At 51.8% G+C, this 13,338-nt stretch overlaps 3 protein-coding genes across 3 annotated transcripts; 1 reads left to right on the forward strand and 2 right to left on the reverse strand.

The window, feature by feature from the left end:
- Window positions 1-2,908: 2,908 nt before the first annotated feature.
- Window positions 2,909-5,589, forward strand: EMWEY_00039750 (zinc finger (CHY type) protein, putative; the record flags this gene model as incomplete). Its single annotated transcript, XM_013482501.1, has 3 exons — window positions 2,909-4,581; window positions 4,941-5,091; window positions 5,272-5,589. 3 exons carry the CDS (start codon window positions 2,909-2,911, stop codon window positions 5,587-5,589), a joined length of 2,142 nt encoding a protein of 713 aa, XP_013337955.1.
- A 2,682-nt stretch (window positions 5,590-8,271) lies between these two features.
- Window positions 8,272-9,106, reverse strand: EMWEY_00039760 (hypothetical protein, conserved; the record flags this gene model as incomplete). Its single annotated transcript, XM_013482502.1, has 2 exons — window positions 8,272-8,404; window positions 8,556-9,106. The coding sequence occupies 2 exons, from the start codon at window positions 9,104-9,106 to the stop codon at window positions 8,272-8,274; spliced, it is 684 nt and encodes a 227-aa protein (XP_013337956.1).
- A 1,831-nt stretch (window positions 9,107-10,937) lies between these two features.
- Window positions 10,938-13,338, reverse strand: EMWEY_00039770 (transmembrane protein, putative; the record flags this gene model as incomplete). Its single annotated transcript, XM_013482503.1, has 7 exons — window positions 10,938-11,274; window positions 11,448-11,526; window positions 11,779-11,967; window positions 12,128-12,224; window positions 12,370-12,464; window positions 12,711-12,993; window positions 13,180-13,338. 7 exons carry the CDS (start codon window positions 13,336-13,338, stop codon window positions 10,938-10,940), a joined length of 1,239 nt encoding a protein of 412 aa, XP_013337957.1.

A 13,338-nucleotide genomic window follows, 5' to 3' on the forward strand; every position in this document is an offset into this window, starting at 1 on the left:
AATATGCTGGAGCACCTCTAGCACTTATGGCGTGGTCCACAATATCTACGCGAGAAGCGGCTATTCGCTGGTATGCATGTGTTCGTCTTCTATGCATGTAATTAGTTTCCCGGGGCATTTTGTATTGGCAGCTGGGTTCGACCCAGATCCGGGGGAGGCAGAGAACTGTTGGAGCTTCTCCTTACCCTTGTACACTCTCACGGAAGTTTAGCAGTTTCTGGACATCGTATGGTACTACTGCAACTTCATTCATGGCTTCGTCCGCACTGCCGCCACTCTAACGGATATGCTTCAAAAGGATAACCATTACCTTTGGACAGATAGTGAGGACACGCCGTATCTGTCACCTGACGCCGGTCCAGTATTACCGCTCCATGATTTGAAGGAGCGCCTTTTCCTAACAACCGATGCCAATGACACAACGGCTGACGAGATGTTCTCTGAACAGTCTAGCAGTTCGAAAAGCACAAATTCATCGCCTGTTAGTCACACTGTTCCCCAGAAGGGGTGTAGAAGTACCCAGCACGCGAGAGAGGGCCCTACGTGGTATCCCCCCCTTCCCTTTTCATAGTCGTGTTGTGTTGTGGCAGGCACTTCACTCCTCACACCTAGCGTCAATCCGTGACACTCCCGACGAGGACTTTCAAGAACACGGTAATGAAAGACTTCTCCGGCGGCATTACCGGCTTGAGCATCAAGGCTTCACGGTAAAGTATATGCATGGCACTACATACTTGGCCACTGATGTGCTCCAGAGACACCCTACGTGTTAGCCACTGCGCTTACGTGTTATGATTCCAGTTTCCCTTCAACATTTCCTTCACCATACTGCCTCGATACTCGTCTGGTTGCTAGTTAACCTAAGCTCAACAATTGGAGACGGATGAAACAGGTAGTATCGGAGAGGATTTCTGTGGTAACAGACGAGGCATGGAATCCGCCTACTATAAGCTGCAAGTTCACTTCGTATAAACGTCGTACAAAGCCTGCACGATCATGCTTTGGAGGGTAACGCGTCAGTAAGTGCATCCGCAAAGTGAGTGGCGGGACCATCTGGATGGCTTGCGATGCGCCCTGCAGCGGAATGAGTTGTTTTGACAAATCGGGAACGGCAACAGCAAAACCTAAGGACCACAGCCATTCCCCGATTCCTGCAGAAACTGCCACTTCACTAAAGGATATCGGCGCACTTTCCAATGGAATTCATGGTGACTCTACCGTCAGTCAGCTGCTATGATATCGCCTATGCTGTAGTGCATAAGCTCAGAAAGAATGCTCACTTCATTTCTAGTTTGATAACAGCAAAGACAGCGGCCCGATGATTTAGTAATTGTCTGAAAGCTTCATGGTTTGCTGGAGATTACCCTAATTGGCAAGGGTCCCAAGGTCGTTAGTGCCTTACGGCGAAAATTCATGAAGCGGCCTAACATCGGCCATAACATAAGCACCGCAAACCATCCTAAAGAAGGCGGTCATGTCAAAAGCGCTAACCGCACGCTGTTTGAGTAAAGGCGGTTATGCACCCAGATGAACTCCTCAAAGTGGAGCTTTTAATTTAGCACGTCCCAATACGGGGGGAAGGATGTCGACTGCATTGCAAAAGCTCTCATCCTAAGTGTTTTGGCTCCGCTGCAGCTCATAATAGACCTCTGATAGGCGGCGTTCCGCGGTGCGTCGTCAGTTGCAACGCACTTTGGTGTAGCTAGTTCTGCTACTCAACGCTGAATGCAAGCACAAGCAGGAATCGTTTGTCCCTTGTGCAATCACTACAGAGAAGTTTTGAATGCTCACTTCTCCATAATTTGCCAGCTTGGGCACCAGATTTCCTGTCTACTGCCCTTTGCACCAATGGGCCATTGCGCTTGGAAATGACAGACTGTTTGCACCATAAGTGAAGCATGTATGAAGCCTTGGTAATGTCTGTGCAACTGGAGAGAAGAGCATCGAACGGGAGCTCAAGCGGCAAATTTGTTGGGCGGTCGCAAATCTGCCGGCGTGGCAGGGTGCTCGTGGGACAGTGGGCCTGCTTCAGACTACTAACGCGACTAGTTCGAATTGCCTTTGTTTACCCCATGATGCTTTCAAACATATTTAATTCAGGAATATAATGTTTCGGTTGTTTGGTGTTTCGCTCGGACACAGCCTGCTAGTCTTGGAGGCTGGGGGCCCTGGGCAACGCCAGGATATCGGGACACTCGCGCACAGGATTGTGCTGTTGCGCAGCATAGAGAAGGACACAGCCAAACTGGTTTGTGTAATTCCTGTGAACAGTAACAGACTTGAGATGAATTGTTCGTCCCTGGGTACCGGAGAGAGGACCTGGAAGTCTGGCTAGTGAGCCCATTCCGGTTTTTCAGCGCTCACCGCCCACCAGGCTACAGGGGCAATTATTTTGGGGCCCAGGGATGAGCAGAGATAGTGGCTCGACCTGCGGTGTGTGGAGCCTGTTATAAGCCTTTCATTGTGCCTGGCAAGGACAACTCTGGGTTCCCTCCTTCCTGGACGGCCTAGGCCGTCATTTCGGTACTTGACAACCAGAACATTGTAGTTTCTGGTTGCATTCCCCACTGCGTCTGTATTTATTCTCTACCTAAGCCTAATGGAGGTACACCCCAAAATTCAGCTCGCGGATTCATGTCACTCTGCATGCCCAAGCCGCCCTGCTGCGGAAGCTCCACAGGCGCAAGCGCAGCACCCAGATGGACCTACAGAACCCTCAGACATTCCTAATCCCCCTGTGTCTGAGGAAGACCTGAGGCAAGATGGGCAGGGTGCTATTCATGGTGGATGTGGGTACAGCGGGTACAGCAGGAGCCCCCTCAACTTCTTCCCGCATCCTGCGTATGGGAGTTCACTAGGGCCCCCTAAATGGTGTAAGCCCTCAAATGAGTTCAAGAGGAGATACCGTATGAAAGGGCACCCAAATATCCGTGACGTAAATGGGTACCAGCCTAGCAGGGGGCGGGAACGTCTTCATGATCCCCCTTTGGGGCCCTCACCGGGGGCAGTGCCGGTCTCGGCAGAGGGTTGGAAAGAAGGGACCATAAAAGCGCCGCAAAAGTCACTGACACTGGGTCGAGAAGAGGAGCAGCAGCAAGGACAGAAATACACCGGGGCACAGCGCAGCAAAGGGCAGCGACAATGGCGAAGTAGGGGGGCCAGATCGCAGCAGTACCTACAGTATGTGTGGCGGCCCACAACACATGAGAAAGCGGAGGTGAAAAAGCAACATGGGCAACAGCATCAGCAAGCGAACTACGTGGGGCAGAATCACAAGGAGAAGCAGAAAGAGCAGAATGAGAGGCAGCGCAAACCGCTACAGCGTGTACAACGGGGGAACTCATCGCAGCAACAAGAGCAACAACCCAAAGTGCACCAGGATTGCCGGAACATGCAACAACAACCACTTCAGGATCAAAGGCAGAAAACTCCCAACCAACAGCCGCAGCAACGCCTGCAAGAACAGCAGCATAAGCTAGGGGAGAAGCAGGAGCAGATACGGCGCCAAGTGCAGAGGGTTGTGTCTTCTCGACCCGTTTGCGTGCGACCCCCACTGGTTGGAGGGACATCTGCTGTGGTGCTGGAGCTACAAAGACTTCGGCGTCAGTTTAGCAGCACCTTTTCTCTCTTGTCCTGCCACCCGCTGCTTTTACCCATGTTGCAACAGGACCCGTATAATGCAACTGCGGGGGGCGCATTCTTCTGTAAGGCCAGGCCCCTTCCTCCAAGGAGTTCTCCTCCAGATGCAGCAGCTCACTTCACAATTTGCCAGTCAAGCAGCACTGATTCGGCGAATCGCGACACTCTACAGGTAGCACCTCCTATAGACCGCGAGAAAGACCCTCAGGCCTGGGGTCCAGTTGGCTGTAGACCCAAGGCTGCTACTGGTGAACAAAAAGAAGCCAACTGTGAGCCGGAGATTGCCAGCTCGATATTATGCAAGTTTGAGCTGCTGCTTACCCCAACGGATCCAGATTTTGATACGAATATGTTGCCCAATGGGCTGCGCCTGTGTGTGACAATGAGGAAGTCTTATCCGGGGGCTGAGGCGGTACTGGGGGACTCGTCTGGACTGAAAGATGACTTTGGCGACGCATCAGAAGGCACAGCTGCTGCCACTTCCGCTGTATCTGTTTCCGATGGGTCCGTGAGCAGGCCAGCGCCACGACGCGCAGCCCAGGATGGGCCCGATTCTGCACTCAGTGGCCAGCAAGCAGCAGCAGGTCCTACATTTACAGAAACACAACGTGCTGCCGGTGCTTGCAGTGAAAGTGTTTCTCATGCGTCCTCTAGTGAAGGCGGTGCTGCGGTTAAGGGGCTGAGTAGAGGCTCTTTGCCATCTGTAGCCGTTTTAGAGGTATGCAGCAGAGAGATAAATGACTTGCGCCGCGATGCTATAGAATTAGTCTTCTCCAAAGTCATTGAGCAACAACTGACCAGGCACGAAAAAACAGATCTTGTAAGGACAGCTATCAAGGCGTTGGACAGACACTTGAGGGGAATTTTCGAGCTCGAGTTGACACAAGAGGGCGCATCTCCGCAGATGCATGAGCAGCCTTGGACTGAAGAAGAGCAAAGAAGGTATGCTCATAGGAACGTATTTCAATGTGAGCAACGCTCTGTATAACAGCGTAGGAGTTCCAGCCACCACGTTTCCGAGTAGGCATTTTCGTGGTTCTGGAGCGTTTGTATTCACTGTAATTCGTCGCAGTTTTGTAATACCGTTGCTTCAGCATGAAGTACTGGGGTTAGGGCGTACAATAGTGGACAGTAGTGGGTGGCCTGGTCGCTGTCCGTGCATGCTAGTGGAAGAGCGCTTTTCCTTGCTATGCCATGCCCTGTGCCAAAACGCGTAGAAATTGTGCACCTAAGCTGCACTCTTCTAGATTTCAGCTGTTTAGTCTAGGTATGAGCTGCAGTCGCTTTGTGCACTGACTCAGACTAGAGGAAGCGGTGGTGTTATACCGCCGGGTGGCGGAGCCAACTTTACGTTGGCGGAACATCAGCAGTCATGTGGGCAGCCGCACGGCCAAAGAGTGCGCCATTCGATTTCAACGGTGCAGAGAAAACGTGTTAAGTCAACGTCAACAGGTATGCCTACGAATCATTGGAGAATTGAATCGTGAAAAAGTAGAATGCAAACGCTCACTCCTAATCCAACCGCTTTGTGTCTATTTGCTCCACGAGTCATGCGCGGACACCCCGTTGAGCAGGAGGCATGAGCCTGGCCAACAAATCTCCCAATACGTGCTGTGGCTGTGGCTTGTCCAGGCAGCAGCAAGAGAACCAAGTGTCAACAAACCTGAGAAGGCTGAGGAATTGCACGAAGGCACGAATGAAGCAGTACCTGACAGCAAAGGAGAAGATGGAGAAGCCCAGGTGGAGATAAATAAGGGGCCGTCTCAAGCAGTGCGCGGCACCGACGTCTCTCTGATTGACAGCACAACAGAAGGAGTCTCTTCTTTGCATCTGAGTTGCATCCAACTCCAAGTTACCTGCGGCCGGTGCAGAGCTGTAGTGGACGTGCGCGTGCCCTTGCCAAAGGATGGAGCCTCTCTGGAGCCTGCAGGTAACCTTTTTCAATGCTAGGGGCGTCTAAACCTCACCGTCCCTTAGCAGGTTATCATGCAGCGGGTTGTTTCTCATCGGGCCTCATGATAGGCTGGCAGTTAGAGTGGGAGACTGCAGACTACCATTTGTGCCTGCACGGCCTGAGGAGTTGCAGTGCCGCTGCGGCTCTGCTTGGACGTTGGGAAAAACATATTCTGTTTACAGGGATGCAAGCTAGGAAATAGAGGGCAGGTGGCTGCATGCGTTGCAGGTTGCTCGGTGGGCTGCGCCAAGTGCCTACTGCGGATTGGCATTAGAGTGCAGCCAACTATTGGTGTTGCTGGAAGCCAGCTTATGCGAGTGGCTGCTGTGCATCCCATTGATTGTAATCTTAAGGACTTGCTACCGTGTGATTTTGTCTTGGTGTGTGACTGCTGCGGCGCCAGCATGAAGACTCGAGGAATGCAAAGCGGTATGTAGCTGGTGTCCGAACAACTCCTTTAGCCCGTATTTTAGTTGGTGACTTACTACTCCATGTGTCCTGCGCAAAACGCAAAACAGCAAGAAACAAAACACCTGAATTCGTAGCATCGGGAAATTTATACTCAAAGAGCCAGCGTTGCAGCATTTACATTGCTCCGCTTCTAAAGTTTTGCGGACAACTCTACAGGCGCTCCCCGGACAAATCATTGCCGCCACTGTCACTCTAAAATTACATTCGGCTTCCAAGGCGCTGCCCTCGGGTTTGCAGTGGTCTGCGGCTTATCCACGACCGACTCCAGGTTGGTGATTCGCAGGCAACTGATCCTCTAGGAAACACTGAATTCATATTGCGCTGTGAATGTGCGTAGTTGCACCGATTACACAAGGGCATTCGCGGTATTTTGTACTTTGTGAACCAGTATGACTGTGCGGTATTGCGCTGGCTTCGGGATGGAGCAGATTGGCTATGATATCAGGAAGGCCTTCCATGTGGTGTCTCAGCCGGGACACACATTCCTCTGTATACTTAGGGTGAATTTACCTGCCTAATTGCGTATGCTGATTCTCAGAAGTCGTCCATCTCCCAGTGCCCAACAGAGACAGCGGAAACAAGACCTGCGGATCGTCGTTGGGTGTCCCCTTGCAGATTTTGGGACGTGCAAGCACTACAAGAAGTCATTTCGGTGGCTCCGCTTTCCTTGCTGTGGCAAGGCAAGCAATTTGGGCCGTTCGTTCAAGCATGTGTAATTCTTCCTCTACTGTTGTGCCAGTCTAAGTAGTGCTGCTAGATGAAATTGGGGATGGTGCGGCAAGTGGCACTCATGTGGGTACCAGCAATGCAAGCGTTTGTGCGGGTTGTGTACGCTCGCCCTCAGGCATACCCGTGTGATGTGTGCCACGATAGCACTGAAGATCACGAACACGAATGGGCAACGCGAATGATATGTGGTTTCTGCTCAACCGAGCAGCCTTTCGCCAATGGGAAGCCGTGTACCTGCGGCAAAGCATTGACGAAAGGTGGCGGCACAGCTCACTGGGAGGCAAGCTATCCTTTTGTTTCATACGTAGCTTACAATACGATATATATCAGGGAGGGCAACACGAAAAATAACTCGGAAGCGGTTGCAACTGCTGGTAAGTGCTGTAACTCCATTCTGTGTCTGTCGCGCATCAGGGAGGTAAAGGCTGCCGGGACCGGACGCGAATGAGCCGGAAAGACTCGCGAAAGTATAAATCCGTGAACAGACAGCAGCGCACATCTTGAGCGTTGCCCCCGCGGAGTGAATTAGCCTTCTGTGGGCCATCACACCGATCGAACGGAAATGGGGCGGTTGCAGGCCCGGTGCGCTTCTACAATCGACAAAATCCAGTACCTAGGGCCACGCGAGTACAGCTGCGCCTTGTTCGCTCTCCTATTTTACAGCGCGTCTGCAAATTTAGACATTGGTTGTTGTCACGGTCCCGCTGTGTAACCACAAGAGTGTGCATGGCGTCTTGGTCCTTGTGCAGCTCTCAAAGGTTGTTTAACTATGTTAACTAACTGGGTGCTCGGGTGCTCGATTTACATCGGGCGAGTGTACCGGCATTTGCAATAGTCAATAGTCCTAACCCGTTTACTGGGGACTCTTCCAGTATCTCCTCAAGGAGGGTGGAACAGTGAACTTTTGTGTTCTGTAGAATGCGCTTCCCGTTGAGTCATATGTGTATTGCAAAATGTTACAATATGTCTACCAACGGGGAGGCTGCTGTTCGCATTTAATGGTGTCTGAGAAGCTCCACGGCTTCTTACCTACCAGCTTCTGTGGATGTACACTTATATTTAAATTTTTCCCACAAAAAGGCCATAACACATCAGTTGAGCGTAAGCACTTCTACGCATTTCATAGTGGGCAGTCTGCATGTCCCTTTTGGTTATAATTGCACACTCGGCGAAATTTGGCAGTGCTGCCTATTTTCTTCTAAGCAATCCAAACGGCGCTTGGGTCTTGTTTCACCTTCCTTGATGGTGGAACTCTGAACTTTCCTGGCTGTACACGGAACGTGTGGCTGCCAGCCAACGAAATCCGTTATTTTAATTCATCGTGGTAGTCGTGCAGCTGCACGCAAAGCATTTGCCCCAGAACTGTGGAGATGAAAGGCACTGCTGCAATAAATAGTCTCGTTCTACGGTGTGCGTGCAATAGACACAAACTAAATGCGCGATGCTGAGCAGGAACTCAGTTTTCACTCCAGCTACAACTACAAAAATATGGCATCTCGAAGGGAGTACAGGACAGAGAATGAGCGCCTTACAGCGGTCATCGCCCGCAAAAAGAAAAGACTTTGTGGGATGTCGTCACCATTTGCAGGTTCGCGGTCTTGCTGCCAGTAGCTGCAGCGTACGCACAACAAAGCACAGCAAGCGCATTCATGAAGGGAGAACGAAATGTGTCTCCGAAAGGGATAAGTGGGCTTGCAGCTCAATTGCGAATGGCTCTGCGCATAGAGAACAAGTTTTGGTAGTGGTATGGGTGAATACAAACCATATCTTGTCGAATTCCGCTAATGGGCGCAGCGAGGTGACAGCGGTAGGCGGCTCTTCAGTCTCCACGCAGCCATTGTCTGGAGCGGAGTCTGCAGCAGCAGCTAGGGAGAAGTTTCTCCGCAAGTCCACTAGGCTGCAGGTAGTCTCCTGGGCAGCCACAACAAAGCCGTGAAGCGTATGTGCTGCGATGGCGCTGGAGGAACTAACCAGGTTATCGGAGGCCAAGCGCTCTTGCTTCCCTCGCAGACAACGTCCATGCAGGAGCACTTCAAGCCCTGCTGCTGCTTCTCCCCACACTGTAACAGGAGATACTCGTGTTGGCTTAAATAACTCTGCCACAGATGCCAATCCGCTGTATTTCATGTGACAAGGCAAGAGATGTATTGCATCTACGCGCTGCAGTGCTGACAGCAGCAACTTCCCCGAACCACGATGACCGTCTGGGATGCTGCCGTCTACTTCACATCGCCGTTCAAGGGAGCTTGGCAACCCTGAGGGGGAGTTGACACAAGCGTGCACAAACCCATTTTCAACAGCGTCTGCGAACATCCTGCTGTGGCCGGTTGCCACAGCCACCCACGTACACAGGGAAAGAACCGACTTCGGTTCAATGCCCAACTACGAAGTTGCTTAAATTCACAAAGAAGAAAAAAGGCTAACAAGCAAGGCACCTATACGCGTGCGGTTGTTCCTAATCCATGGAGAGGGCCCACCCCTGACGGGGCCCACCGGTGGGGTTGTGGCCCACAACAGCAATCACGCAGGAGGCTGCGGCTGCTGCTTGGCATAGCAACATGTTAAAAGGCAGTACGAAAACGTACTCCTATCCTTTTCAAGGTGAATGCGGGGGTTCGCCTGTGTACAGTGTGAACGAGCGAAACTGTGGCGACGTGGATAGGAGGCCAGTAATCTTGTCTGCCCGGAAACTTGACTCGGTGCAGTGGGCCCTGCGTGACTCGGGATAGGCGCATAAACGTTGACAAAAGGACCTGTGGACCAGTGGCCATCCGGCTGTTTCGCCTTCGAAGTCGGGAGACATGCCCTTTTGTTGCGTTGCTTGCACGTTGTCAGCAGCACGCTGTGTGCACGCTGTCGAGTTTATGGCGCCGTATGGCAGACACTTATAATTTCATGCTTCGTATGCTTGGGCCTATTACATATATCCGTATGTATTGAGTGTCAGGGTTATTTCTTCCATTCCACACCTTCGTGCCTACAGAGGCTGTGTACGCGGAAGCCAAGGAGAGTCACGAAAGCACCGCTGCCCCTCATCGAGGAAGCCCAAAGCCCCCACTTCGGAAAGAGTGGAGCAAATGTGTGGCCGCCCAGCACCCAGCCTGGTAAAGAGGTGGTCATGACTAATGCCTGCGACAGAGACATTGCCCTGAGGGTGCTAGACGTACTCTTCACATACCGCAAGCGTGATATTCGACTCTGCGCTTGCCGAGTGCCGACCATTTACGAGCACCCATGGCACGTAGCTGTACGGGTGTCTTCTGGATAGGTTCCCAATGTCTTTCCTGAAGCGTTCTCAAGTCTTTACACAGGGCAGCCCCGCCAAACGCCAAGCATCGAATGCTGCGTACAGCAGCCGTTGGCCTTCGTCACCCTGAAAGCAAGCTAAAAAAGGAGCTAAGCACTGGGGGAGACTGCCGTCAAGACAGTAACATTGCCTGATCCGCATACCCTCAATTTCGCCCTTGTGCTGCCCACTGACAGATAGACAATCACGCCACCTTCCATCCGAGGCGCTCTTGAGCCCTTCTACGCTAAAAGTTTTATGAATAAGCACTCAACTAATAAAAACACAAGTCAAATGCCCGCGAGTGCCTTCGGGCTATATCCGTGGCAGACGGAACCCCCTGTCCAAACCCTTAGTCTAATTCTCACCAATCGATGAACTCGAGTCCGCTGTCCGAGTTCCCCTGAATCTTTTTGATTCCGCAGGCGGATAGAATGTTTCTGAAATGAATAATAGATGAGCAAGCGCCTTTAATACAGCCACATGGCATAGCGGAAGGCCCTCTCACAGGCGACACTCTTCGGTGCCGTGCTGGCACATAACAGAGCCATTCACGTCAGCCGCGTTCCCTACAGCAGGTCTGTAGCACAGTTCTCATAAGGAGGGTTTTTTCAGGGATACCGTATGGGTATAGATGTATGTCGATGAACTTCCCCAGCTCCGATCGCATGGTCCTAGTCACCTGACCGGTAAGGTACTAAGAAGTTGCAGCCCCCATTTCCGAACAAATGAACACTGGGAGGTAAGTCATGAAATAATGAAGCGTCTTACGCTCTTGCAGAAGGGGCATAGAGCCTCGTAACTGAATTGGAGTATCCATCAAAGTATTCGCTGAAACGTACATTTCTCTTATCGAACTCACAAGATCTCCACTTTAACAGAAGACTGGTGCAACCAAGTTGCTCTTGCTTTCCGAGCCCTATGACTGTCCCGTCTGCCACGGTATCCACCTGCACCAGCGAGTCCGACAGTGACGAAAATAAGCGAAATCCATGCTCGCACATCCATCATAACAGCGTGCGGCGATGCCCGCAGCAGCGGCAGGAAGGGAAGACTTCCTTCTACAATTACTGTGTATGTAAGGTTTTTCAACGGATCGGCAAAACCGTTACTTTCCAACAGCTTGACCACAGAAAGTGCAACGCCAGCAATGATTCTAAAAAGGAGGAAAACGACTTGCCGACGGTCCAGGGCTCTGCGTACACCTCAGCACACTGCGCGTGCAAGGCATCAACCAAGCAGAGGGGCTAGGGACCGTTCAGGATAGCATGATATCGAATCCCATGCAGAAATATCAGAAGTTTCAGTTTTGCAGGGGAGAGAATCGCGTCCGGCCCTGCAACAATCACTGCAGGACAGTCGTACCACGAACAGCACCGCAGACCATCTGGTACCGCACACAGCCAAAACTGTCTGGCTGACCCACAGGTCTTCGACACCCGAATGACTGTGAAAGCAAGAAAAGCATGCGGGTCTTGGCGGTGTTTTTTTGAAGGCGATCACCAGATACCACACCAAGATACAACAGCGATATGCTGCGCCCTCACTCCATTCAGGTTCAAAGAAGAGCCATTTGGCTGCCGAAGAACTCCCCCAATGCCGTGAACGCAGCAAAAGACAGAAAGCATATCCCTGCAAGAGCACCACAATGTCGGAGGCAGAGAGACAACGGTCGAGTAGTAATTCGAACGGCACGCACCCGCCTCCATACGCAAGCGCTTCAAGTGCATGCTACCGTTGGAACCTGACCCCTTTGCGCCCGTCCATGCAGTTGTGCCAACGAGCTGACCTCCTAGCACCAGCACGACGCGCTCAGATATGCGTTTCGCCAAGACATTCCCACCCAAAACAGCCAGAGCGGTGCACAGCCCATGTCCGAGAATGGCTCCTGCGGCAAATTCGCAAGCAGCACACCACTAGATGGGAACAACATCCACCGTTTTTCATTTTAATTGAAGTTCCACTTGTGCAGGAAAAAATCTACAAGCATGTGCAATCCCCTGTGAAACTTAAGGGGGGAAAGCATCTCAAAAATGCCTGCAACTTACCCAAACAAACTGCAGAGGCACTCCTGTCGGCAGCCAGGGCGAAAGTGGCCAGCTGCGACCGGTCGCCCCATTCAGCCATGAGCGTCAACGAAGCAGCCTAGTCCACAGCAGTAACGAAGCACTACCCAGCACCTTTTGCACTTTGGAGGAGCCTGATGGACAATTACTGTATATACCGACTAGCTAAAGACAGTCTCAAGAACAACGTTGCTGTCTGCTGCTGCGAGCTGGAGACAACGTACCTGGAGGAAGACAGGACTGAAGAAATTGCGTGCAACGCACAGCAGCGTCGACCCATTTACAGAGATATCACTCTCGCACAAATCCTTGAGATCATCTGAGACAAAGAACGCAAACGTGCGGGAAATACAGGTGATTGCTACAGTTGTTCAACGTTAGCAGCAAAGCACTATCAGCTGCTAGTAAGTGGCATGCGCTCTGCGTCCCCTCGCCACTATTTCGTTCAGTAGCACCACGGGTGCTGTAAAACCCCACAGCACGAAAGAACAGTCGAGGAACTGAGGCAAAATATGGATGCGGCGAATCACGCGGGATGCAGGAGGGGTTGTTGGCGCTGGCCTACCGGCCTCCTCAGCGGCCTCTCTGTACACCGCAGCCTCATGCAGCATCTTTGCTCCAAAAATCACGAGAAGACAGACCATAAAAATGGTGCGAAGCTCTTGAGGTAGCAGCAGCGGGAGGAGTTGGCCGCCTGCAGCAGCCATCATCGTCATCAGCGCCAGCGCGAGGAAGCCCCCAGCGAAGACATGCCACCGACTGCCCAGTTTATTTGACCCCGACTGCGTCTTCTTTGAATTACCAGCTTTCGCGCATCTCATGGAGAGTATGGCGGTGATTAAGAATGTCTAAGCAGAGAACACAGATGTGCATTTGCAGCATCAATCTGCAGCCATCCACACGTATACGCCCTGTTTGTCTTAAGGCGAGACAAACTGCTAAGCCGCTTCTTAAGTCGCTCTCCAGCTGGCAAATGGCCAATCGACCTGATCCTAAAATGCTAGGAGTACTATCATCCGAGGACCCTTCCTCACCTTATCCCCTAGTTCGGAGCATATAATCATGAACAACGTGCCCACAAAGGCAGAACTCCAGCTGCTGTTCGCATCTGAAGCCATCGATAATTGACCATCTGAGGCATGTGCAGCGCTTAAGAGGGAACTGCTAAGAACAAGCGCGAAAAGGACCCACAT

The sequence above is a fragment of the Eimeria maxima genome, genomic scaffold, assembly GCF_000499605.1.
Source record: "Eimeria maxima Weybridge genomic scaffold, Emw_scaff644, whole genome shotgun sequence".
Classification (NCBI taxonomy): domain Eukaryota; phylum Apicomplexa; class Conoidasida; order Eucoccidiorida; family Eimeriidae; genus Eimeria; species Eimeria maxima.